General features: G+C 56.7%; 1 protein-coding gene across 7 annotated transcripts; it reads right to left on the bottom strand.

The window, feature by feature from the left end:
• Positions 1–1,384: 1,384 nt before the first annotated feature.
• Positions 1,385–25,239, bottom strand: LOC140900798 (ultra-long-chain fatty acid omega-hydroxylase-like). Of its 7 annotated transcripts, none has more exons than XM_078849520.1 (14): positions 21,532–21,833; positions 20,454–20,555; positions 19,615–19,837; positions 18,054–18,198; positions 11,933–11,986; positions 9,774–9,901; positions 8,911–9,032; positions 7,271–7,538; positions 6,313–6,379; positions 5,751–5,880; positions 5,164–5,297; positions 4,968–5,032; positions 4,387–4,469; positions 1,385–4,093 (listed from the first exon to the last, which is right to left on the bottom strand). In XM_078849520.1, exons 3-14 carry the CDS (start codon positions 19,834–19,836, stop codon positions 3,889–3,891), a joined length of 1,623 nt encoding a protein of 540 aa, XP_078705646.1. In that variant the 5' UTR covers position 19,837; positions 20,454–20,555; positions 21,532–21,833; the 3' UTR covers positions 1,385–3,888. The 7 variants fall into 7 exon arrangements, with proteins under 7 accessions (XP_078705646.1, XP_078705647.1, XP_078705648.1 ...); XM_078849519.1 differs by lacking the exon at positions 20,454–20,555 and adding an exon at positions 25,193–25,236 and having other exon boundaries at positions 1,386–4,093; positions 21,532–21,655; XM_078849521.1 differs by lacking the exons at positions 20,454–20,555; positions 21,532–21,833 and adding an exon at positions 25,193–25,239.
• Between the last annotated feature and the right edge of the window lie 2,011 nt (positions 25,240–27,250).

Here is a 27,250-nt window from a genome sequence, read left to right as displayed (position 1 = left end):
AGGTTCCTTGCTGCAGATGGCATTACTCCATATGGATGCTGCTGTCACACCCAGCAGGCAGAGAAGACGAGGGGTGTGACGTTATTGACATGAACTGTGACAGTATAGATCATTGTTGCAACCAAGGTCCTATAGTTGCACCAAATCTTGTACAGAGGTCTAGTAAGGTGTCTATGAAAAGGCTATAATTTGCTGGTTATGATTATGCTGTCTGTATGTGTGTATCATTTTTGTATTTGAAGTTATGAATATTGGCTATGTACTTGTATCTCAATGTGTTTGATTCTAAGTAGCATCAGTGAAGCATTCAGTCGGCTTCTTGAGAAAGGACTGTTCTGTGTAAGTGTCCAATCAGGAAACACTTAACTGACAATGGACCTTGGGAGACTCCAATCCACATCTGAGGAGCCTTCCTGGCAGCCGGCAAACTGAGTCATGCATGGACATGTACTTGCCCACATGACTCCAAACTCCATCTTGTTGCTGTGATTTTCCACAGAAAGAACAAATGGGTCCTTCCACATGGCAGAGGATATACAAGGCCCTGGAAACTCCTCCATTTTGTCTTCAGTCCTGCTTCTGACCTCTGGAGGAACTGTGCTTGAACCTGAAGCTCTGAACAAAGGACAGAACAACCCATCCAAGCTGGGATGTCTGTAGTCCAGAGACTTGATTGGTTTAAATCAGCAGTAATCCTATCAAGCCTGAACTAAGAACTTTGCAATTGTTGTATGTATTTGATTCCATTTGACCAATTTTAACTCTCATCTATATTTCTTTCTTTTTATGAATAAACCTTTAGATTCTAAAGGATTGGCAATAGCATGATTTGTGGGTAAGATCTGACTGGTACATTGACCCGGGTCTGGGGCTTGGTCCTTTGGGATCGGGATAACCTTTTTCCTGTTACTGGGGTATTGGTTTTCATAACCATTCATCCCCATAAGGAGCGGTGCTGGTGGTAATACTGGGAAACTGGACTGTCTGACTTCTGGTTAGCCAGTGGGATAAAACTGAAGTCCTCTCCGTTTGGCTGGTTTCGTGGGCCTTAGTAGTAAAGGACCCCCAGCCTTGGGCTGTGACGGCCCTGCTCTAAGCAATTTGTCCTGAATTGATACTCTCAGTAGTGTCCCGTCAAAGGCTGCTTTGTTACAAGGGGGTGGTGATAACACACAGAACTGGGCACTGAGACCTGGGCCCTTGCTGCCCTTCGCCCCGCTCAGTTGCCCAGAGTTTCTCTGCCAGTGACTGGGCGCTAGCCTAGAGGTCACAGCAGGCAGAGGTGGGTTAAAATTTATTGAGGCCCTGGGCACAAAGAACATTTGGGCCCCCACCCCATTCAAACACAAATGTATCAAAATGTATTAATACAAAGACTCCATTCACTCTTTACACAACGCATTATTAATGAAGCAAACCAGTCCATGATGTCTAAATAAACTACTCAATTTTTCCACATAGAATATGAATACGGCTAGATATCACTACACAAAGGTGTTCACTGCGACTTTGGACAACACCGATGTTACAAGAATCAGTCGTTCACAGGTCAACAAGCAGTTCTTTCATCTCCCCCAGTTTTCTTAAGCCTGACCGTTATGCAGGGGCCCCTCGCCAGCGGCAGTGACTCTTGCTGGTGGCCACTCTGACACTTGTTCCTAAAATACTTAATTAACTTTAAGAAAAAAATAAACAAATACGCACATACACACACGTCCAAATTAGTGTAATTTATTTACGTAGGGTTTGGGGTTTTTTTGCAGACTGAATAATAAAAATAAAGTACAGTTTTCTCTATTCTTTACTGGCCCTAAACAGAATAGAAACGCAAACAAACGTGCTTTGCATGTTCTTGTCTTTTTTGTTGTAGTTTCTTTTGCTTTTTTGGTTGCTTTGGTTATTTTTAGTCTTATGAGCTAGTAAATCTGCTGCCGTGAAAAATGATACTTGTATGTTAATATGACTTTTCACAGCCTCCCAGCTAGCTACTAAGTCTGCTGTGAAAAGTGACATTACCAAACATACAAATATCACTTTTCACAGCAGTTACACAGCCCTGGCAAGCCCGGAGACAAATTAAACCCTGTATGGGGAGGTGGATATGGAGGCAGTGGGGGCCCGGGGCACTGAAGGGAATGAATAGAGAGCTGGTGGAGGCAATGTGGGACTGTGGGGGTGGGAGTGGCAGCAGGGGCCAGAGTTGATGGTGGAGAGGGGAGAGCTGGGGGCCTGCACCCGCTGCTGCATGGTCAGGAGCCAGAGCCAGAGAGCCCAAAAACCCGGGGCTGGAGGACGCAGAGTGGGCTTGGGCAAAGGGGGGTTGGTGAGCCTGGGGCTGGCACTTGCTGCCTCACAGCTGGGGACCAGAGCCAGAAGACCCGTGGCCAGATCCTGGGGCCTGAAGCCCTGTGGCCAAGGAATGGAGCACGCGGTTGAAGTCTGGGGCTCGAGGAGGCAGTGGGGACTGGGGAGATGGCGGGGGGGGGGGGGGGGGCTGGGGCCGGTGGACAGAACCCAAAGCTCAGTGGCCAGATTCCAGGGCCAGATCCTGAAACCCCGAGGCCAGATCCCAAAGCCTCGTGGCCTCGACCCTGCAGCAGGGGCCTTGGACTTCACCATGGTCCGGAACCAACTTAGAAATATCATGAAACCAACTGTCCCGCAGCTCCAGGTCCATCTGCCCCAGCGGCCACATATGGCCCCCTGCTCGCTCTCTCAACCATTGTTTGTCTCTTTGAGCCATGAGTTCCCTGTGGGAGGGAGTGGGTCCCTGCTGGGTCTGCAGCCAGCCCTCCCGGGCACGGTCTGGCGATACACACACACAATGGGGAATTGTACATGTGCGTGAGTAACAAAGGCTTCCCTGCCCCAACTCCCGCAGGTGACTGCAGGCAGCAGGTTGCGATTGCTGGGCAGCTGCCCCCTGGATCGCTGCCCCACCCCAAAGCCACCTGCAGCAGAGTGAGAAATGGCCTTTGCCAGCGCTCACCTGGGGCACTGGGGGCCCCTCAGGAAGATCGGCCAGAGCACTGAGCCACGTGCCTGCAGGCCTCTCAGCTGTTCATGCCCCAGGCCAGGCAGGTGGATTGATGAGTGCAGGAGTGGGGGGAGCAGGACAGAGCAGGAGGAAAGATGCCTACCCTCCGGGGAAGAGGAGTGAGAGACAGACCAGACCCTCAGCTACAGACAGCAGCATCGGGGCACAGGTGGGCTGGCAAGAAAGCAGGGGCTGATCCACTAACAAGCCCATAGCATTTAGGGTTATTGACCACGTGTTCTTAGATGCCCCACCATAAGTATGTGGCACTTCACCCCCCAACTGCATTTACCCTCATCCCCTGTGGGCAGGGCCATTAGCCCCATTGCACTGATGGGAGTTGAGGGCCAGAGGCTGAGTGACTTTCCCAAGGCCACTCAGGGAGCCTGTGGCAGAGCGGGGAATTGAACATGGGTCTCCCACATCCTAGACTAGTGGCCAGACAGCTTGGCATCCTGCCTCTGGCCAGTGGGGGCAGGGAACACAGGCCAAAGGGTCGCCCAGGCTGTGAGCGGGCAGCGCCGGGAGCCAGGCTGCTTGGCTCCCTTTCTAGCTCTGACATTGAGTCACCAGGTGGCCGTGGGCATCCAGCGGGGCTGGGGAGAGGCACTTGTCACCCTGCCTCCCAGGGGCAGGTGGGGGAGGGCTAAGCAGCTGGTGTCTGAAAGGAGCCTGCAGCACCTGAGGGGCCCCATGCCCGGACCCCACAGCGCCTCCTTTGGTACAGAGGGCTGGTCTAGATTAGAGGAGAGAGCTGGCCCCACCATGATCCCCACCTGGTCCTCCACTTGGCAGGCCCCTGAGCTGTGCGGAGCAGGCTGGATCCCCGCAGCGGGCGGGAGCGCACGGCCCTAGGAGCGCGGTGCAGGGGGCCGGCCCTCACGGCTGGGCCCCAGCGGCTCCAGGTGCAGCCACAGCCCGTTCTCGCTGCGCAGGATCAGCTCGGGCTTGCGCCGCACGGGCCTGCTCTGGTCCAGCTGCAGGGCGAAGCGCAGCAGGGTCAGCACCAGCACCACCTTCATCTCTGCCATGGCGAAGTTCTGCCCGATGCAGTTCCTGCGAGAAAGCCAGGGGTGTCAGCCGGTGCTCTTCGCCTGGAAGCCACACCCCCTGTGAGGGCAGGGATGGGGGAGCAGGGACAGACAGATGCTGGGGGGAGCCCACCCCCCTGTGGGAGAAGGGACAGATCCTCAGCAATAACAGCTGGCCCCAGCACTGACCAGAGGCCACCTCCTGCCTGTCCCACAATGCTTCACTGCAGCCAGGGAGCCGCTTGCTGGTGGGCAGCCGGGGGTGTGGGAGGGGGCAGTTCGTGCGGCGAGGGGCTCTGAGCCCGGCAGGCAGGTTACCTGGGTCCAGCAGAGAAGGGCATGAAGGCCAGTGGGGGCTGGTTCTTGGAGTTCTCTGGGTCGAAGCGGTGTGGGTTATAGACCTGGAGCAGCAAGCACAAGGCACGGTGAGGGGAGCGAGGGCGAAGGGTGGGGTGTGGGGCTGGTCCCTGAGCCAAGGGGGAGCAAAGGCAGCCCCTCCCCGGGTGCAGCTTGGGCACCAGGCTCCCCAAGAGTGAGCTTCTGACTGGGGCCATGCGCTGGCAGCGGGGATGGTCCTGCCTCCACCCAGCACTCAGTGACCCATCCCCACCCAGTGTGAATGGGGGTGCGACCCTCACTCCCCTCTAGGCGAGCTGGGGGGGGGAGGAGCTTCCTCTCTGGGGAGGGTCACTGGGCATAAGAAGCTGCTACTTTGACGGCGCTTGAGCACCCCCTGGTGCCACGCTGGGGCATTGGGTCAGCAATGACTCCGAGGGGACAGTGCCCCTACCGAGCCACCCCATCCCACTCTCTGCAGCACAGCGCCCCCTGGTGCCACGCTGGAGGTGGCCGTGGGGTGGAGTAGAGCCAAAGGGGCAGAACAGAGTAACCAGTGGTACCTGGGGCTCCGGCCAGACAGCAGGATTGTGATGCGTCCCATAGATACTGATCAGACAGACGTTCCCTGCCAGAGAGGAAACTGCCTCATTAGAGAGAGGAAAGGGAGAAGGAGGGGAGGGGTTGTGCACCACAGGGGTTATGGGCCCAGTTCCGGTGCCATGCCCCTGGCTGGGGAGCAGGGAAGAAGGCTGGTACCTTTGGGTAGGACACGTCCGTCGGGCAGTTTGATGTCCTCCGTGCAGCGCCGGGACACGGCCGTGACGGGCGGGTGCAGGCGCAGACTCTCCTTGATGCACATGGTGGAGAAGGGCATCCGGGACAGGTCCTCCCTGCAGAGAGCAGAGCTTAGCGCTGGCCCCAGAGGTGGATGCATGGGGGGCCCAGTGTGAGCCCATGAGCCAGGCAATGGGGCTGGGACAGACTCGCATAGGCATGGAGCTGGCACTGAGGGGACAAACAACACCGTGACGAGGGGGGCGGGGGAGCATGCACATCTGAGTGGCAGGGTCCTTGGGCATCCAGGGGGGACATGCAAAACCCAGAGCAGCAGGGCCCTCGGGCACTGGGGAGCAGCTAGGCCCATCTTGCAGGGGAAGCCCTCCAGCTTGTGGGGCTGGCAGAGGTGAAGGGACCCCAGTGCTAGGCATAGACTGGTGGGGAGGGGAGGGGAGGGCAGCGGCTGGGCTAACCCTCACAGGTGGGGTGGGGGCTGTGCTGGAACTACAGGGCGTGGAAGTGGGGGGTGCTGGGGGTCAGCACTGCAGCTGAAGCAGCCATCTCACCATTCAACCTCCTCCGACTCCTTGTCCCGCAGTAAGTCCTTGATCTCCTCCCGGCAGCGCTCCTGGTACTCGGGGTGACAGGCCAGGTTATACAGCACCCAGGAGAGGCCGCTGGCTGTGGTGTCGTGGCCTGCAGAGAGAGAGGCCAGCGCAGCGTGAGAGCCGCCAGGGGCAGAGAGGGACCGTGGAGAGTCCGGGGCTGGAGGGACCCTCCCCCTGCCAGCACCTCCTCCGGGGCCTTGCTCCCCGTGACTCTCTGGCAGTGCCAGCTGGGAACTCCAGGCCCCTCGTGCCTGCGGGGCAAATGGGGTGACTCTGAGCATCTGTCTCCCCTACCACCACCTCCTCCGTTGCTGGGACTGTCTGGCAGTGCCCAGGGGCAGATCTGTCTGAGCCCCATTTCATGGAAAGGCACACCCAGCTCACTCAGAGCCAGGGACTGAACCCAGCTCTCCTGCCCTCCCCCCAGAGCCATGTCATCCGCAGAGACCCCGTCCTCCCACATGAGGCGGTGAGGTCAGCAGGCGAGCCCCCCCACCTCCTCTCCAGGGGGGCTCCTCACCCTCAAACATGAAGGTGTCGGCCTCAGCTGCGATGTCCTCGTCTGACAGGTCCTGGCCGTCCTCATCCTGCACAAAGCACACACTGCTGGATGGGTAACCTGGCTCCCCGTGACTCAGGGACCCCAGCCCCACCGGCCCACGCCTCCCCCACTTCAGAGCCTGGGAGGATGGGACATCTTGGGGTGGAGTGAGCTTGGCCATCTCCCCTCCACCCAGCCCGGGGAAAAAGGCAGTCCCTGCCCTGCCCCACAGCCCCAGGCCCCAAGGTGGGCTCCCCCCTTCCCCCATGCCCAGCCTGGCTCTGGCGTTAGAGCTCCCCAGAGGTGCCAGCCTCATGTCGCCAAGTGCAGTTCATATCGCTCCACGCTGAGCATGCCGGGAAGGCAGCTCTGGCTGGGCCGCCCCAGAGAGCTGGGCCGGGGGCAAGTCCCGGTGTGACAGACATCACACAACACCTTCCACCTGGCTCCCCAGGACTCTCTGGCAGTGCCAAATGGGAACTCCAGGCCCTGCCCTGGACGTCAACGAACCCCCACACTCCCGAGGGCAGGATCTCCCACTGTGTCCCCTTGGCCAATCGCAGGACATCCGTGACCTCCGCCCACCCCCATGGGGCAGGCCCCCCATGTCCCCTTGGCCAATCGCAGGACATCCATGACCTCCCCCCACCCCCACGGGGCAGGCCCCCCCATGTCCCCTTGGCCAATCGCAGGACATCCGTGACCTCCGCCCACCCCCATGGGGCAGGCCCCCCATGTCCCCTTGGCCAATCGCAGGAGATCCGTGACCTCCCCCCACCCCCACGGGGCAGGCCCCCCATGTCCCCTTGGCCAGGAGCAGGACATCCGTGACCTCCCCCACCCCCACGGGGCAGGCCCCCCCATGTCCCCTTGGCCAATCGCAGGACATCCGTGACCTCCCCCCACCCCCATGGGGCAGGCCCCCCCACCACGTTACCTTGGCCAGGAGCAGGATGTCAATGAAGTCCACCGTCCTGCCCTGCTTGGATTTGAGCCAGGCCTCCCTGCCCCGGTGGCTCAGGGCCTGGTGGCGCCGCTGCACCACGTCGGCCGTGAAGCGGTGCACGGTGTCGCAGGCGCGCCGGAAGCGCCGCCCGTCGGGTGACAGGCGGTACAGGAAGTCGCAGTGCAGGAGCAGGCGATGCTGGCGTCTCACCACCAGGGAGCTGAGTTCCAGGATGGCTGCGATGTAGTCACTGGGTGTCCTGCAACACAACAGGCCAGCATGTGCCTGACAGGCCGGGGCGGGGGCCCCCTGATCAGAGCTGGGGGATCCCGGCGGGCTGGGCCTCGCCACAGAGCGATGGCGTGATCTCCCAGCCACGGGATCTCCGGGCCGGCCGGCGGGGAAGGGACCAAGCTTGGGTGCCTCTGGCTGCTGCTGCAGCTCAGCCAGTGTGGGATGGTGACAAATGACCAGAAAGGGTTAAGCATCCTGCAGGACAAATGACTCAGATTCAACCCTTAAAAACATACGGGGAGATCACGTTTGTGGTTTTGAGTATTTACGTACATACTAGCAGAGGTCAACAATGTAATCAAACAGTCCCTGTCCATGCTGTATTCGGTTAATTCAGAGATCAAAAGAACATCAATGAACTGTAAACGCAGGATATCGTCGCTGTATTCCTCTCTCTTTGAAATGTACAGCCAATCATCTGCGACTGGTGGAAAAACCGGCAACTGCCTTGTGTTACTTCGTGTAGCTAATTACCGGTGATGGACCTACTTCAGAGTCGCCCCGATTGCCTATTGTTGGTCTAAGGACTCCAACCTGAGTCCAAAGTCCAAAGAAGGCCTGGAGTTGGATAAAAAGACCCTTGGGTCCTGATCCTGTTTATCTCAGATCTGCTTGAGGCTTCATGCAGGGGAAGCCTAAGCCACAAGGACTGAGATCCCAGTTCTGACTGGACCGCCCTGAATATAAACACTGGTCTATAACCAATGGACTATTTCTGAAAGAACTCTTTGCCTCTGCAAAGCTCTCCATCTCGGCTATAAATCTGAACCTCAAGAATTATACTCATGTCTGTATGTGCACCAGTGCAGTAAAACAGGTACAAGCTGCCGACGAGGGCCCTGCAGTACACGTACAAACTGGGGGCAGGAGGGTTCTGGGGTGATGGGACTGAGGCGAGGAGCTTCCTGGCAGCGAGAGGCATGCAACAGCAGGATCATCCCCCAAGAGTCACAGCACAGCCATGCCGACCCCACAGGCGTTAGCAGACAGACCTGCGAGTGCAAGCACCAAGCACCAGCCTCCGCGCAGTGAGCTGCAGGAGCTCCACCCCCAGTGCTGACCCGGGCCTGGCGCAGCCACTGTAGCAACCCCCCAACGCCTCCAGACACCCCACTGGAGAGCCCCTGCCCAGGCCTGCAGTAACGCCCTCCCCGCCCTGGGATCTCCAGTTCAGGGACCCATTCCGTGAATCCGGCCAGGCTCACTGGGGCCAGGCCAGGAAGGGAGGGAGGGACCCTGCAGCCCATTCGCCCCACTCTGACCTCCCCCAGTGAGGGGGCTCCCACCCTCGGGTCAGCGCGGGGCCCTGCTGGGGGAGCTGCCCCCGCGTCACTCACTCCTGGCAGTTGCTGTTGTAGCCGAAGACGCATTTCTGCAAACTGTCCAGGGTCATGAGGCTGATCTGACCAAACATGTCCAGGGAGGTGGAGCCTGACGCCACCAGCCGGCGCCACTTGGCCTGTGGGGGAACAGTGCCCGTGAGAGCCGCCCCCGAGCAGCTGCCTGCAGGGACAGCACTGCGGAGCCCAGTGCCCATGCAATGCGGGTGGGCCAGCGTCAGAGACAGGCAAGCAGACAGGGGAGGAGGCTAGTGGACTGGTGCAGTGACAGGGCTGGGCATGTGGTGGGGGCAGGTGAAAGAGCAGTGGGCAGGCGGGTGGGTGGGCAGGGTATCGGTGCAGTATATGCCCGGGGGGCGGTGCAGGGCCAGAAGCACTGCGTAGTGATGGTACAGCATATTGCATAGGGTGTGGGGGAGGCATGGGGAGGGCAGGCTGCTGGTTCCACATATGCCAAGGGAGGAAGGCACTAGTGCAGCGTGTGCCATGGGGGGAGGGTCACGGGCAGGCTGGGGGTGGCAGGGTGCCAGGGCACTGTGTGCCATGGGGGGGAAGGTCCCAGGCAGGCTGGCAGGTGCCAGGGCAGTGTGTGCCATGGGGGGAGGATCACGGGCAGGCTGGGATTTGAAGGGTGCCAGGGCACTGTGTGCCATGGGGGGAAGGTCCCAGGCAGGCTGGCGGGTGCCAGGGCAGCGTGTGCCATGGGGGGAGGATCACGGGCAGGCTGGCGGGTGCCAGGGCAGCGTGTGCCATGGGGGAGGGTCCCGGGCAGGCTGGCGGGTGCCAGGGCAGCGTGTGCCGTGGGAGGGGCCAGAGGCACAGGCATAGATTTGGTGCCATGACGGGAGGGGGTTACTCACATGCATGATGTCAGTGCTCTGGTTGAAGATCTTCATGTAGGGCTTCAGGATGTCGAAGTGGAAGGCTGGCGTCAGCATGCGCCGGTGCCGCACCCATTTCGGACCATTGCTCAGCAGCAAACCGTCCCCTGAGATGACAGGCACTCAGCTCAGAGCCCTGGCAGAGATCCCGCAGCCCAGGCCCCCTGCAGCCCGCTGAGTCGCAGCCAGCTGGGGTGCTCAGCGAGAGTCAACCTCCCTGGTGCATGTTGGGCAGCACGAGAGTGCGTGCACGTGTGCAATGCGTGCATGGGTGGGGGTGTGAGTGAAGCATGTGTGTGTGTGTTTGTGGGGGCACGTGTGGGCATGAACATGCAGGCGCATGCGTGTGTGTACGTGCAGGTGCGTGGTGGTATGCGTATAGAGGTACGTGCGCATGTGACGGCGTGTGTGTGATCCTGGGCACACCCATGTGCTGGCGCTCACGGCTATGGCACGAGTAGCTCCAGCTCCACACTGACATAAGAATGGACAGACTGGATCAGCTCAATGGTCCATCCAGCCCAGTCTCCTGTCTGCCAACAGTGGCCATATCCCTCCTTTGTCGTCTCTTTTCCAAGCTGAAAAATCCCCGTCTTTTTAATCTTTCCTCATATGGAACCTGTTCCATACCCCTAGTCATTTTTGTTACCCTTTTATGAACCTTTTCCATGTCCAATATATTTTTTTTGAGATGGAGCAACCACACCTGCATGCAGTATTCAAGATGTGGGGGTACCATGCATTTATACAGAGACAATATGATATTTTTCTGCATTATTATCTCTCCCTTTTCTAATGGTTCCCAACATTCAGTTTGCTTCTTTGACTGCCGCAGCACATTGAGTGAATGTTTTCAGATAACTATCCACAATGACTCCAAGATCTCTTTCTTGAGTGGTATCAGCTGATTCAGGCCCCATCATTATTTATGTATAGTTGGGATTATGTTTTCCAATGTGCGTTACTTTGCATTTATCAGCATTGAATTTCATCTGCCATTTTGTCACCCAGTTTGGAGAGATTCTTTTGAAACTCTTTGTAGTCTGCTTTGGACTTAACCTGAGCGGTTTTGTATCATCTGTAAATTTCGTCACCTGTTTACCCACTTTTCCAGATCATTTATGAATATGTTGAATGGGACTGGTCCCAGTACAGACCCCTGGGGGACACCACTATTACCTCTCTCCATTCTGAAAACTGACCATTTATTCCCACCCTTTGTTTCCAGTCTTTTAACCAGTTACTGATCCAGAAAGGACCTTCCCTCTTATCCCACGATAGCTTACTTTGCTTAAGAGCCTTTGGTGTAGGAACTTGGTGAGTCACTCCCCTTCCCTTGGTCAGTCAGGGACTGCGATGAGGTAATGCTCACCTGACCGTGAAGGGTCAGGGTGGGGGGACACAGCCAAGAGGGAAGAAAGAACATGATAAAAGGGAGAGACATTTGCCATGGTCTTCTTCTCTCTTCCACCTCCATCTACAGACCTCACCAAGCCACTGAAGCGCTGATCAAAGGGGAGAGCCTGGCTGAAGGACAACCAGCTAGCCTGTGGTGAGAAGCATCTAAATTTGTAAGGACAATAAAAGTGTTAAGAATGTGTTTTGCTTTCATTTTGTTTGATCAAATCCGACTTGTTTTGCTTTGACTTATAAATCACTTAAATCTATCTTTGTAGTCAATAAATCTCTTTGTTTATTCTACCTGACACAGTGCATTTGGTTTGAAGTGTGTCAGAGACTCCCCTTGGGAGAACAAGCCTGGTAAATATCAATTTCTTTGTTAAATTGATGAAATCTCATAAGCTTGCAGCAGGCATAACTGGACACTGCAAGACGGAGGTTCCTAGGGTTGTGTCTGGGACCAGAGATATTGGCTAGTGTCATTCGATTGCACAGACCAAGGAGCAGCTTACATGCCAGGGGCTGTGTGTGAACAGCCCCAGAGTGGGGGTTCTCACAGAAGAGCAGGGTAAGGCTGGCTCCCAGAGTCAAGGATTGGAGTGACCTAGCTGATCATCGGTCCAGATAACACCAGAGGGGAACATCACACCCTCCATTCCCCACAAGCCCCTCCCCTGGGGTCCGGGCCCCATGACACCAAGCACAACAGATCCAAGCCCAGAAGAAAGGGCACTCACCTAGCCAGGGCTTCAGGAAGCCGTAGAACAGGTAGTCCTTGGGTGCGATGGCAACTGTGGGGGAGACCAGAGACGGGCAGGCCCAGGGGTTAGTGCTGAGACACACATGGCTCGGGGGTGCAGAGATGCGGCACACCTGGGGTTTAGTGCTGAGACACACACACGGCAGAGTGGAACAGAGATGGGCGCACCCCGGTGTTAGTGCTCAGACACACACGGCACTGGGGGCGGTAATGGGGTGCACCCTGGCGTTAGCGCTCACACACACATACACGGTTTAGGACACAGGGAAGGAGTGCAGGACTACTGTTATCAGAGCCCCGGCTGGAGCTGCAGCTCCACTGGGCCCCCTTTTGGTCTGGAAAGGGGCAGCTGCAGGAATGTGGGTCTGTCCAGTGCCCACCTGCTCCACAGGCTGTTTCCTAAGGAGCCTTGGCGCATCGCCCTGTGAAAGCAGCCCCCATCAGACAAGGCAGAACCCTGCTGGACACCCTGCTCCAGGCTCTACCCTAGGAGCCAGGAGGGTGGCTGCTGGGGCAACGGGACAGGCTCAGTGAACAGCGTGAAGGAGCCACACGACAGGGACCAGGTGCTGAGCCACCAGGCCCCTCACGCAGAGCAGGCTTGCTCTGAGCGAGTCACAGACAGGTAGGAGGACACGGGGCACAAGCAGCATCCGCAGCCTGGGCTGGGCCTGCAGCGCGACAGAGACTCCTCCTGGGGCAGTGCCTGTGACCCACGGACTGCGTGAGCTTGGCAGTCACGTGGGGCCTTCACAATAGAGAGCTTGGCATCCTTAAAACTCCCTATTAGCTGTATTCCCTGGCTCTGCGAGCAGAGTGGGGATCCTGTGGCTACAGCAGGGTCTGGAGGGGGCTGGGAGCCAGGACTCCTGGGTTCTATTCCTGTCTCTTACATGGACATGCTGTGTGAGTCCCCTGCCCCCTCTGTACCTCAGTGACTCCCTACCTCGCAGGGCTGTGCGAATGGCTGGCACTCGGGTGGGGGACACGGGAGACGGGCAAAGGTGGCTTGGCAGGCCCAGCTCTCTGAGACTGAGCTGGCCACAGCTGCTCCTCTCCCTGGGTCAGCCAGAGACAATAAGGGGCAGAAACTGCCCCCCCTGCACCACTAGCCCCAGGACCACCCCCTCTCTGCACCATTCTCCAGATTCCCCCACCCCCAACATCCCACTAGCCTCACGGCCATGCACCCCCACAACAGTATCAGCCTCACACTCTCTGCTGCTCCCCATAGGCCCCCGCAAGAATATCGGCCATTTGGTCCTTATGACTCTCCCTGACCTGTTTCTCCCCTGGACCACCTCCCTCACTGTCCCCTTCACCCCACAGCCCTGCCGTGCCCCCTTTGGGACCATGGACTGAGTTGATGAAGGTGTCCCTGAGCCAGCTGGATGCTATCAGATCCCCCACTCGCCTATCACCAGCCAGGGATGCTGGCAGGGCTGCAATGAACCTTTGCTCCCATGGGTCACTGGCCCAGAGCCTGACGGCAGCTCCAGCTGGGCTTCAGCCAGTGCGACGTGCTCCTCTCAGGACGCCAAGGGATGGCTACAGCCTCTGCCCTAACTCCTCTGGGGCCAGGGGGACTCACTAAGGACCCTGGGTTGGCAGCACCCAGCCAGACAAGCAGCCCAATGAACAGCCACCTGCCGAGCTGAGCTCGGCCTGAGACCTGATCCCTTCCCCCAGCCCCGACAGCCAGGCAGCTTCTTCCTCAGCCACGTGGAGGAGGGCTGGTCGCAGCAGCCAGTCCTCCTGGCCGGGGGCTTTTCTAGGGAGCAGCTGCCCTCTCACCACTGGGCCCATGTCCCTAGAGGTCCCGTCATGGCGGGTGCAGCACACATAACATCGAGAGCTCCAGGCGCCTGCTGGGAATCCAACCCCTGCTGAGCCCCAGGACAGACAGACGGACGGACACACGAACTCCTGGGGCTGGGGCCACCCTCACTACCTGACTCCAGCAGCACGGGTTTAACGGCCTCTGGGTGGAAGAGCCGGAGAATGGGAAACCAGGGCCCAAACCACCAAAGGCAGGAGTGGCTGTAGCCCCCGACGAGCTCATCTACGCACTGCATCCCCTCCTCCGTGTTCTGACCCTACAACGAGGAGCCAGGGGTTAGCCACGGGCCAGCTGGGACTCCGGCCACGTCTCCGGCCAGGGCGACATGCTGGGCCCAGCGCCCGACTCAGCCCACTGCAGGAGCGGCAGCTCCCCAAGCAGACCCACTGCTGGCTGCTCTCAGAGCGCCTCTGGCTTCCTTTCTAATGGGGGAGCGGGGGCTGCCCTCACCTGGCAGTCGGTTGGATGGGGCCACTTGGGGCTCCCTGTGTTATTGCAAACACGGCTCCCAGCCATTCTCCGTGCAGAGGTGAACCCGGGGGCTCAGTGGGCAGCGAGCATGAGCCCTCAGCCCCGGCATGAACGGGCTACATGCATTCACACAGCCCCAGCACTGCATCCCCGCCCTGCGCTTCTCTGCCATCCAGCTGAGCTGAGCAGGAGACTGAGGGCTCCTGAGCCCCGAAGCACCTCTCTCCTGGCCCCGTGACATCCAACTCTGCTCCAGGGAGCAACGCTCATTGCTCAGACCCAGCTGCTGGCTTTGAGGACTAAGGCCAGACCTCCCCTCTCTGTGTCCTGCCAAGCCCGCCTGGCACTGGGGGAGGGAGCTGGACTCTGTTCCCGCTGCTGCATCAGCAACGGGATTGTTTACAAAGTTCCCGCAGACTGCACTGGGCTCCTGGGCACAGCGAGTCATACAAAGGGCTGGCGGGGTAGGGCTGGATGCTAGGCTGGCGGGGAGGGGCAGCATTTCTATTTGTTGCTTTGGCTCTGGACTTAGGGCCCTGGTGAAACTTCCAGAGTCACTTCTCAACCACCCTGCAGGGCAGCAGTTCAGGGATGAGCAAACAAGCCCCAGCGTAGCGCCACGTGCCCTTGGCCCTGCGGGCCCAGGCGCCACTTGGAGCAGGGCTAATTGGGAAGAGTGGCAGCAGTACGTTAACGGGGACAGATGTCCCCTCCGCAAGGGGGCAGAAGAGGCTGGAGCAGGAGCCCCCAGGCCAGGGAGCAGCGACCAGGCTGGGGGCTGGATTCCGTCGGAGTCTGGCTTCAGCTCATCGCGCGTCCCCCTGCAGCGCACAGCCCCAGCAACTCGCTCACCAGAGAGGGGCCTGCGCTGGCGGTGCTGGGACACCTGGAGGCGTTCTGCCTGCTCCTGCACTCCTCGCCCACACCCCAGTGGGACTCTGCCCCATCCCCCTATGGCAGCAGGCAGCCTTCTGGGTGCCCCTGGATCCAGAGAGTAGCAGGGGCTGGGCTGGACTCCCCAAAGCAGTAAATGACACAATCTCTCAAGAGCCAAACAGGAATTGGTACAAACTAGGGCACAAGGAAGACCCCACCCCCCAAACACCTGGCCCCCGCAGCTACATGGCCCCATTTTATTCCCCTGCCTCCCTGCACAGAGCACGTTGACGGCCTTTGCCCAGGGTGAGCTGGTGCAGACAGTGGCCTGCAGCAAGAGCAGTCACATCAAGGGAGCTGGAGGAGCTGGACTAAGGCAGCCTGTCCTCCAGGGGGGATCCAGAACCGCCCGGGGGGGAAAAGGGGATTCTGTAGAGCTGCACAGCCCAGCCTGTCCGACAAGGTTTCCGCTGCAGCACGGCCCCAGAGACAGGCTGAAGCTTCCTGGGGCTGCCTGGGCAGAGCTGTCCCACAATGGAGCAGGGAGGCAATAGCCCCTCCCTCCAATGTGCCCCCACCTCAAATAGCACAGCGACAGCTGGGGAGGGGTCTGGAAGGAGCCACCAGAACACCTCAAGCTCTGGGAAACCTACCTCTCTGGGGGAGGCTACAGGAGCCCAATGGATTTAATTTCTTCAAGGGCAGGAAAAGAGGTGCCTAGATCCCAGCTACCAGCCCCTCCATGGGCAGGGATGCCTGGCAGCAGGGGGCTCTGCCATCCAGCAGACAGCGGCAGAGTCAGATCCAGCGGGAACGAACTCAGACTGACAACACAGTGCAGGTGTTTAACAGGGAGGGGATCGAGCCCTGGGAACTGTTAGGATATAGATATTCAGGCCTGTCTGTAAAGGCCTATCCCCTAAGAATTTAGGTGTATTCTTATCACTTGGCTAATTATAGAGGTATAAAAGAAAGAATCAAAATCACTGTCTGCTGGTGTAAGGGCCTTCTCTTACTATGACAGTCTGAGGCCCTGCTCTTAGCTAAGACCTTTGGCTAAGCAGCAGAGGCAGCCATAAGCTGGGAAGCGACCAGTCACCTCCCCACATTCCAAACTAGTCACATTGAAATAAGGTGCTATTGGGCTGTTAGGCACTATCAGGACAGGATTGTATGCCTATCACTTCCAGAGAAAGGGAAGTGCCTAGAAAATGTAAAAGGAAACTTAGTTTGATAGCATCCTGTCTGGCAAGAACTCACTTATCAATAGCTGGGATGTGAAATCCTCATTTCTGTATTGTCTTGTCATTATAGTTCCCACTTTGCTATTGTTTGTCTGTATCATCTCTGTCTGGTTCTGTGATTGTTCCTGTCTGCTGTATAATTAATTTTGCTGGGTGTAAACTAATTAAGGTGGTGGGATATAATTGGGTACATAATCATGTTACAATATGTTAGGACTGGTTAGTTAAATTTCAGGAAAATGATTGGTTAAGGTATAGCTAAGCAGAACTCAAGTTTTACTATATAATCTGTAGTCAATGAGGAAGTGAGTGGGTGGGCATGTGGGTGAGGGAAATGGGAACAGGGAATGGGGCTGGGGAAATTGGAATAATGTTTGGCTAAGGGCAGGAATGGGAACAGGGACACAGGTGTAAGGCTCTGTGGTGTCAGAGCTGGGAAGGAGGATACTAAGGAAGGAAACTGGAATCATGCTTGCTGGAAGTTCACCCCAATAAACATCGAATTGTTTGCACCTTTGGATTTCGGGTATTGTTGCTCTCGGTTCATGCGAGAAGGACCAGGGAAGTAAGTGGGTGAAGGAATAAGCCCCCTAACAGGAACAGCTGGCCCAGGGACACAGGGGCTTTGCCATCCCTGGGAGTCTTTACATGGAGATGGGCTGTCCCTTTGTAACGCTCCCTCCAGCACAGCCAGGAGCTCGGGGCTGGCTGAAGGGAGCTCTGGGGAGGGTCTCTGCCTTGTGTGACACCGGCAGTCAGATTAGAGGAGCAGAATGGTCCCTCCTGGCCTGACCCACCCTGCATTCAGCTCTGGGCCCCCTGGACAGTAAACCAATCCCAGGGGTCAAGGCCAGAAGAGGCTGCTGGGCCCACACAGTGCAGAACGCAGGGGAGAGCAGCAAAGGTGGCAGGGAAGGATTGGTTCACCTGGGCAGAGGAGCGAGTCAGTTGAGCCAAGGGGCCTGCACTGATTATGTATGAGAACACGAGGGTTGTGACCCACGGGGCTGGGGGGTTGACCTGGAGCAGAGGGAAACCCAGGCTGGACAGTGCGGACTCCGAGGAGCTATTGCAGGGAGACGGCCATTAGCTCCCCAGGCGGATTGTCCTGTCTGGTGCCTTCCCCAGGGCTCTGGTCGGGCTGCTCTGCAGGGTCTCAGGTGACTGGCTCCCAGCCCTGCCCTGGGGAAGTCAGGAAAGCCTTCATACCACCATGATGTCACATTGGGGGTAAGGGACTGGCTGGGAGCCCTGTCCCTTGGGATGTTCACAGCTAGCCTGGCCAGGGCCCTGGAGAACAGATTGCTGGGGCCAGTCCTGCATAGGTTCCCAGGGGACGGGCTAGAGGGGCCCAGCTGGTGTCTTCCATCTCTGGCCCCACAAGTTGTGTCTATAGTGCACGTAGACACTCGTGACCTGCCCATGTCAGCTGACTCGGACTCAGGGCTGTAAATCTGAGGTATAGACATTTGGGCTTAACTGGAGCCCAAGATCTGGGATCCCACAGGGAGGAGGTCCCAGAGGCCAGGCTCCAGCCCCAGCTGGAATATCTACACTGCAGGGTAACATCCCCACAGTCTGAGCCCGAGCCAGCTACAGGTGTCTACGTGCTGTACGGACATACCCTCAGAGCCTCACCCCCCCCCCCCCCCCAGGAGTCAGCGTACCTGAGGCTGTTGTGATCGGCTTGAGGGAATCAGGGTGCACCAGGCACAGGACTGGCAGGAAGGGCCCCATCCATGTCACAAAGACCTGGGAGAATGTAGCCACTGTTTGGGACACCAGGCTCAGCCCCTCCTCACCAGGTATGAACTGCAGGAGGGACGGGGCAGAGTTAATATAGGAGGGACCCAATCCTACCCGGGACTCCTGAGCAAGTCAGCGCATGCCAGGCAGGGGCAGAATCGGATCCTGTGATCAGAGGCAGGACTGCCGTGTGCAATGCCTCACCAAGTGTATCTGTCAAACCCTCGCTCCTGGCCCAGTGCTCACATCCCATCCATCTTGGGGGATGCTCCCCAGAGCAGGCAATACATTTCCGAGACTGCCCCTCTCCCCAAGGACCTACAGACTGGCCTGACCCCTAGTGTCAGGGGACCCTCCGACACCAACCCTATCTCCCCTCACTGCGTTGGTGGCTGCTCTGAGGCCAAACATGCCTCACTCCAAGCAGCCAGTTGGGTCTCCTAGGTCCCTCTGTGCTCTGAGGGGCAGAGCTCCTGCAATGCCCGATGTCACAGCACATGGTGATTGGCTATGCCCTTGCCAAAGCTACACCAGGTGGGGCCATCCTGCCAGGGGCTTTATAACCCTCCCTGCTCCACAGCAAAGGCGGCCGAACAGGCCCAGGGGCCACTTACCACCAATGCAGGCAGAGCCATTGGGGTGCAGCTGGCTGGCAGGGGTGTCACGGGGCTGGGCCAGGGAGCATGGCAGGGGCCAGTGGTGAGCAGAGATGCTTCTATGGATTGGTTCCCTTAGAGCCCCTGCCACTGGGCAAGTGTGTGGGCACCAGCACCCAGAGCCACCCACCAGGGCACATCCCACGCTCAGCCTGGGGCCCTGCCTGGAGACTGTGGCATTTGAGTGCAGGGCACTGTGTGATTAGGGGGCCATTTGCACCCCTGTCTCACTCTGCATGTGGGCCGGCATCCCACCTGCCCCATCCAGTGCCAGAGGTGGATCCCAGGGCCCTGCCGTATCCGGGGTGCATCAGACCCAGCAGCCATAGGAAGGGCCCCACCCACAGCAGAGGGGGAGCAGCAGTGTGGCTAATGCCTCTGCCTCCAGCTCAGGCCCGCCTCGTTGGGTCAGGAAGTCTGACTGAGTTCAGACGCTGCTCACTCTGGTGCCAGACAGGGCGCGTGCTGAGAACCTGGCGGAGCTGTCCCAGGACCCTCGTCTCCTACCCCTGCTCGGTCCCAACCCCATTCCCATGTGTCATGCAGCTGCAGCGAGCACGGCGCCCTGAGCAACCTGCCATGCCATGCTCCCCTTGCCAGCACCAGCTGGGGCCAAAGCCCTTCACCTGGGAGAGAGGGAGAGGCTTGAACCAGCAGGGTCACCTGCCCCCAGCCCTCTCAGGGGCTATTCTACCAGCCCCTCCCTTGGGGTGGGCCAGGGTGGCTCCTCCCAGCAGGGGTCAAGCCATGTCTCAGTGGCAACAAGGAGTAAGAGGGGAGAAAAGACACTCACCCCCTTCTCGCCCCCACGGGACATGACACCTACCATCCCCAAGTGTCCCAGCAGCCAGTTGCGACGCGGAGGCTCCGGGAAGCAGCGCAGCCGCTGGCAGGTCACATAGTAGCGGTGCCAGGATCTCCCAAGCTGCAGGAGGGTGCGGAAGAGCAGGGCCAGCAGAGCAAGGAGCAGGGCGGAAACGGTGTAGGCGCGGAAGGGGGTCCGCTCCATGCTCAGCAGCTCCAGCACCCAGTCCGTGAGCGGCAGCATCCTGGGGGGAAAGACCAGGCTGTTACCGGGGGTGAACTGCCACTGGGTCCCTTTGTTACAAGCTGTATGTACGTTACTGAGCTGCTGAGAGGTAGATACACTGGAGGGTAGGGAAGGGTCCAGAGTGACCTAGACAAATTGGAGGACTGGGCCAAAAGAAATCTGAGGAGGTTCAACAGGGACAAATGCAGAGTCCTGCACTTAGGAAGGAGGAATCCCATGCACCGCTACAGTCTGGGGACCGACTGGCTAAGCAGCAGTTCTGCAGAAAAGGACCTGGGGATTACAGTGGATGAGAAGCTGGATATGAGTCAGCAGTGTGCCCCTGTTGCCAAGAAGGCCGACGGCATATTGGTAGGAGCATTGCCAGCAGATTGAGGGAAGTGATTATTCCCCTCTATTCGGCACTGGTGAGGCCACACCTGGAGTCCTGTGTCCAGTTTTGGGCCCCCCACCTCAGGAAGGATGTGGACAAATTTGAGAGAGTCCAGCGGAGGGCAATGAAAATGATTAGAGGGCTGGGGCACCTGACTTACGCGGAGAGGCTGAGAGAACTGGGCTTGTTTAGTCTGCAGAAGAGAAGAGTGAGCGGGGATTTGACAGCAGCCTTCAACTACCTGAAGGGGGATTCCAAAGAGGATGGAGCTCAGCTGTTCTCAGTGGTAGCAGATGACAGAACAAGAAGCAGTGGTCTCAAGTTGCAGTGTGGGAGGTCTAGGCTGGATATTAAGAAACACTATTTCACTGGGGGGGTGGTAAAGCACTGGAATGGGTTCTCTAGGGAGATGGTGGAATCTCCTTCCTTCAAGGTTTTTAAGGCCCAGCTTGACAAAGCCTTGGCTGGGATGATTTAGTTGGGGTTGGTCCTGCTTTGAGCAGGGGGTTGGACTAGATGACCTCCTGAGGTCTCTTCCAACCCTAATCTTCTATGATTTTATGTGTGAGCCAGGAGAGAACCCAGCCCCCCTAGCCAGCCAATAACCCTTCCTGCTCCTAACCCCCCAGGCTCCCCCACACAGCCAATAGCCCTTTCTGCTCCCCAGAGGCAGCGTGTGCGTGTGTGGGGGGGGGGGGTCACACAGGGTCACATATCCCCCTCTCCCCCCAAGACTTCTACCAGGGTTTATATCCACTGGAGCCACCTGGCTCTTCCCCAGGGCACAGGCTGGGGCTGGCTGGTGTAGGAGACTCACTGCCGACTTCTCCCTCTCCTCACACAGGCCTGGGCTCTGCAAAACTGCCGCGAGCTTCCCCTGGGCGGGCAGGGCAAGGCACTTGGCAGCAGGGCGCTGGCTCCCTCGGCCATGCTGCAGAGTGGCTAGTGCTCGCATCTCTTCCCGGCTCCTGCTCCCTCCGCATACAGCTGGCTCTAGCCCTCCGTGCCCAGCACCTCCCTGGCGCAGCTGGCTCCTTTCCTGCCCTTCCCCCCTGCACAGAGCTGGCTCAGGGCTGCCGCACAGAGCTGGACCTTGCCCCAGCTGCCTGCAGGCTCAGGGCGGTTCCCGCCCAGCTAGAGCCTCTCCGGGACCCTCCTGCACACAGCTGGCTTCAAGCTTTTACTCCCGGCGCCTCCAGCTCCTGCCCGTCTCCCCCCATCACACACCTGGGGCTGGGCTCTCCTGGGGGGCACAACGGCCACTCCCCGCCTGCCTACCTACCCCAAAGCCGGCCTTCCCCAGGCCCTGGCTTCCTTACCTGCCAGAGCTCCCTGGACACCAGCTGCAGCAGCCTTTCCCTTGGGTCCTACAGCCTGACAAGTCTGGTGCAGCCAAGGAGGGACTTCCCCATCGCGGTGGGCTGTAACCTCAGGAGCAGCTGCCTGCAAGACCGGTCCCCAGCTGAGACTCCATAGCACGGCGTGCAAAGCCGCTCTGGAAACCAAAACGCCTTTGTCCCCGGCGCGCCTGCCCTGAGCCCCGCTGCGTGCCCCCAGAGCCTTTGCATCGCTCCGCGCCCTCAATAGTTATGGGGCACCTCCGCTGCCGCCCCACCAGCAGCCCTCCGAGCCCTGCCCCCCACCCCCGGCTCCCCCTCCCAGCCCGGGGCATTCGCTGCTGCCGGGATCCCGGCTCATGGGAAGCCCCGCTGACACCGAGTGGGGGGGCTGGGCCATGCAGAGCCCGGCCCGGGCAGGGGACGAACCAGCCGCTCCGCTCACCTGGGCCGGGCACGGACGCTGGGACTCACGGGCTAAGCTCCGGGAGTGGCCTTCATAGCCAGGCGGGGCCAGAGGAGGGGCTTGGCTTGGCTCGGCTCGGCTCGGCTCCGTGGGTGATGGGCTCCAGGCTGGGACACGATTGCCCCCTACCGGGGGTCCGCACGGGTCGGGGTGTGGCTCCGAGCGGCCGCAGCCCGGGGCCGTCGCTTGGCTCCAGCGCCGGCAGAGCCCGGCCCGCCAGCTCCAGAGAGCAGGGGCCACAGCTCACGCTCCAGCCCGCAGGGCCCGGGAGCCACCTCTGCTCTTGTATCAGCAGCTGATTTGTCTGCCCGGTTCCACCCGGGGGGCACTGTGCCGCTGCCCGTCCCTGCTCCCCCCCCAGCTCTCCCCATAGCGACTGCAGAGACCGCAGCGCTATGCTGGTGCCAGCCAGGGGCCCTTGTCTCTCTGGCGAGGGGGCAGGGAGCCCAGCCTGGTGCTCAGGGCCTCTGCAGCTGGCCGGACACCGGAGGGGAAAGCCCAGCCTCCCCCCACCAGCCAGCATGAATTGGCTCTGCACTGGATGAACCTGGGCCCATCACACTGTTGGGAACACTGGGGCATGGCCACTAGGTAACTCGAGGGGATGGAAGACCACGAGTGTCGATGAAGCCCCCTTGCACTAGGCCCCGGTGTCCTTGGCCCCCACTCCTGCCTGGAGGCACTCGCAGCAGCTCTGCGTGCTAGGCCCAAGTGTCCTTGGCCCCCCCGCCTGGAGGCACACACAGCAGTTATGCTGAGAATCTGCAACAATATGTTGCAGAGTCAGACTGCCTGAAACTAAGCAAGGCCAAACAGGGGAGATATGGAAGAACAATGCTGAATAAAGCAGCTTTATGTAGAGTTTAACAAATGATACAGAGAATCAGGGAACTAGCTGGGAACTGAATTGGCTGGCTATATGGATACTTGGGGCAGCTTGCTATTGAATAAGTATGCTGGGAAAAAGGATGTATAAAAGCCTGTGTAACTTCCTGCTCTGTTGTGCAGGATTTGAGATTTTATTCTCCCTGTACCTTTTTGCAGCTGCAAATAAACTTTTCTGCTTCTCCACCCCGTTGTGATTATTGGGTGCAGCACACCGGGTAACGAACCAACTCAAGCTGTTGTTCAGCCTCTCGGCACTGGGTGCCGGCAACAACACGAAGCCACTGCACAGACCCAAACACACACCCAGGGAGCCCATCCAGAACAGTGTCATTTTCAGAAAAAGCCCAGCTAACCCGCCACTTTACACCCCGTGAACATCTGACACCCACAGCCTGGGACTGCTCCCTTGTGTGTGTCTGAAAGCGAAGTTAGGGAGTGTAAACAAACAGTAGTCCAGGTTGCTCTGAGACCTAATTCAAAGTTAAACATGCAGGAAGTTAATACACTGTTAATCTTTCATCAATTTACCTCTACTAGCAAATTGACACCAGTTATGGTACAGAATAAAAAACTAGCTTGGAACGCAGTCATAACTCCATATTAATAATGGTGCTCGCTGGTCACTGGCGGTGAGTGACCCTGAGCCTCAGCACATACAAGTGTGAGTCTCTTTGGGGGCCAAAGGAGCTGCTCTGGAGCTTCAGTAGACCTCTAGGGCTATGGCGTCACTGCAAAACGGGCATAGCGCTGATCAAGTGCAACCCTAGTGGAGACAAGGCTCTGGAATTTCTACTTCCATGTAGCTAGGTGAGCTCAAGCTGAAGTGTGTGCGTGCGGGGGGTCTAGTGTTGACCTCAGCAAGTTACATGGAGGTAAAAACTACTTGTCCCTCGTCTCCACTAGGGCTGTATATTGAGATGCGGAGAATTTAAGGCCAGAAGAGACCATTAGATCAGCGTTTCCCAAGCTGTGCTCCGTGGAACACTGGTGTTCCTCATGAGGTGAAGAGGTGTTCCGTGAAAGAATCTAGAGTTTAATTATGACTCTTGCCCTTCATTTTTGTACTACTTTATAAGCACTTTCCAGTTCGAAATTGTTAGTTCAAGTTATTTTAAATTTGTATTTTTGCTTTGTTTTATAAAATAAAATATATTTGAGCATAAATAACGCAATTTTTTATTTGAAAACCAAACGACTACAGAATAATATTATAAGTATTCGGTAATAGACTAAAAAGTGCTCCGTGGCCAAAACAGTTTGGGAGACGCTGCATTAGATCATCCAGTCTGACCTCCACAGGCCCTTCCACGTCACTCAGCTACCCCTGCATTGAGCCCAGTAACTTGCGTTGGACTAAAGCATCTCCCAGAAAGGCCTCCAGCCTGGATCTGTAAACATCAAGAAATGGAGAATCCACCACTTCCCCTGGGAGTTTATTCCAATGGCTAATCCCCCTTTACAGAGCTATCACCCCTGTACAGGGTGACCACATGTACCGATTTTTGGCTCTCTCTCTCTCATATAGGCTCCTATTACCCCTCACCCCCCGTCCCGATTTTTCACATTTGCTGTCTGGTCACCCTACCCCTGTAGAAACAACTGTTTTGTCAGTGAAGTTGTAGCCAACGTGTGTCAAAGCTCATGTCCGTGTGACAAGGCTGAATCCCCAGTCTGTCACTCCGAGTGCGGAAGGTGGGGGCCTGCAAGGCTTCTAAAAATTAATACTGGCCACTCCAAGCTTGTATTACACTCCCAAGATTTCAGCTTTTCTCTGACCTTGACTTGGTAAACGCTGCCACCACCCAAATGCAAAACAAAACAACAACAACAAAAAAACCCCAAAGAAAACCCTTGGATCCAGGAAGGAACACTTGGGAATTCCTCCCTGTGGGGTACCCTCAAGCCCTTTCATGCCCCTCCGGGGAAGAGCTGAGAAAGAAAACAAAGGAAATTAGCTGTTGCCACCAGCTAATCAAACAACATGCACAAACCTCCTAGGACACCAAAAATCCAATCCTGTTCTTAAAAAAGGTAAAAAAAAAATTTAAAAAGAAAAAAATATATCTAGGAGCTTAGGCTTTTGCTAGATTTTAAAAGCGCAATTCCAAATATTAAGCACCCAACTAGCTTTTGGGGGGGTTCAGCTTAAAGGTTACAAGCAAACAATAGCATCGGGGTTAGCACAGAGGAGATCCCCAAGCCAAAATAAAAAAATAAACCTGATTGTGTCTAACAAAACATTCCCTGTCCAAATAATTTCTTCTAGGTATGGAAGATGAAATGTCATACCTGGTTCAAGCCTTACACAACACTGCTGCTCCATGTCTCCTTCTCCGGAGAACAGACAAAGGGAAAGTTTCTTTCTCAATTTTAAAAAGTTCTAACTTCCCATTGGCTCTTGTGGTCAGGTGCCCACTCCTTTCCTTTTACCTGCGGGCTTGTTAACCCATTACAGGTAAAGCAGAGAACAGACAAGAAGGAATGTTACAGCTAACTGGCTGGCTGGGTGTTCATAAACGGGGGCTACCCCCCACCCTTCATTTATCACACCTTGTTCACTTACTCCTGGTCTCATTGCGTTCTGAGGATGTCTGAAAGCAACCTTGACTTCCAGCAAACTAAGTGTGGGGCTGGATTTGCTTCCAGGGCTTTTACAGAAAATAACTGAAAACAGCACACAGTAGCTGAAGACAATTGAAATAAGGATAAGAGATAAGGAGCTTTTCTGAGAGGGGATGCTCCCCAGAAAGGTAGTTTTTAAACTTATTTCTTGTCTTCATGGTTATGAGCTATATAACAACAACACCTAGCTCTTATATAGCACTTTCCACCAGCAGGTCTCAAAGCGCTTTACAAAGGAGGTCAGTCAGTATCATTATTGCCATTTTACAGATGGGGACACTGAAGCATAGGGTAAGGAAGGGCCTTGCCCAACATCATCTGAGAATCCACATCTCCTGAGTTCATTCCTCCAAGTTCACTTCCTCCAAACCAAGACCCCCATCCTGCAGCAACTGCAGCCCCAGGGGATGCACAATCTGGCGCAGGATCGGGTCCTACAGTTTTTGGCTGGATAATATTGTTCTATAGAGTCCTGTGGAAAAGAAAACCCTGCCGCCACCTGAACTCTGGGTCGCTCCAGCCCCACCAAACCAACATGAGATAAGTTCCCTTGGTCCTTCAGGGCACTGGTGACTGAATCCTGGGCTGTCCTATGCAAGGTAGATCTGAGCTAGAAGAGTGAGTCAGGTTTCCTTTCAGTCACACGACTCTATGTTTAAATGTTTGTTCTATTGAGGTAAAAGGTTAGCAAAATATACATATAAGTACACAGGCCCTGCATTATCCCTACTGCAACCCAACAAACATTACTTTGCTTTTTCATTACCAAGGATACAATGTTTATGAGAGAGTTGTAAATACTGTTATATTAACCTCACATTTCATGATTCTGTCGAGTGATAAGGCAGCATATACTGACCTTGGGGCATGCCGCCTTTACCCCATTTCATACTCCAGCCTTGGGATATAAACACCTATGAGCCATCACGGGATTTTTTTTCTCCTTGAGAAATTCAAGCACTTTGCAAACCAATTAAACCATATATATATTTAATTAATAGATGTTAAGGTCAGATTTAAAGACTCCAAGTGATGGAGACCCCACTATGTCCCTAGATCCATTGTTATGATGGTTCCTCACTGATAAAAATTTCTAGTCTGATTTTTGTCTCACTTCAGCATCTCATTCAGCCATTGTCTCTTAGATTAAAGAGCCCTAGATCATCAGCAATCTCCTCCATAGGGACAGGATAACAGCAAGCGGCTAAGGGCTGAGTTTCCATGGGAGTTTGTAGAAGAGCGTTTGAAGCCTTTATCGGCACATTACAAGAGTGAACAGCTATTGTGATCTGCACCAGATATGCCACATTCACTTCCTGCCTGAGGAAACTCCATCTGCATGAGGTGTGAGGCTGGCAGCTTGATGGAGGAGAAGGTTTGTGGTCCGGAGGAACAGCTGATCATGTTGCAAAACACCAAGGCTATGGCGAAATTCCTGGGTACTCAGATCCAGCCAGCACCATGGCAGATACCACACTGGGAGGCTGTGGAGTCCAGTGACCAAGGGAGACAAGAAAACAGAAAAGATGACTGGAAATTTGTTATCTCCAGAGGTAGGAGAACCCCAAGGATCTGCTCACAGCTGGAAAGTATCAAATCGCTGCCAGGCGCAGAGAAAGGCATCTGAAGAGAGCAACCTCCAAGAACGAACCAGAGGGAAGGACCTACAGACATTAGAGAAAAGAACTGAGAACTGCTGCCAGCTCAGGCTAGACAGACCCAGAC

Source organism: Lepidochelys kempii, chromosome 20, assembly GCF_965140285.1.
Source record: "Lepidochelys kempii isolate rLepKem1 chromosome 20, rLepKem1.hap1, whole genome shotgun sequence".
NCBI classification, from domain to species: Eukaryota; Metazoa; Chordata; order Testudines; family Cheloniidae; genus Lepidochelys; species Lepidochelys kempii.
The sequence above is the reverse complement of the archived record's forward strand: the minus strand, read 5'-3'. Positions and strand labels throughout refer to the sequence as shown.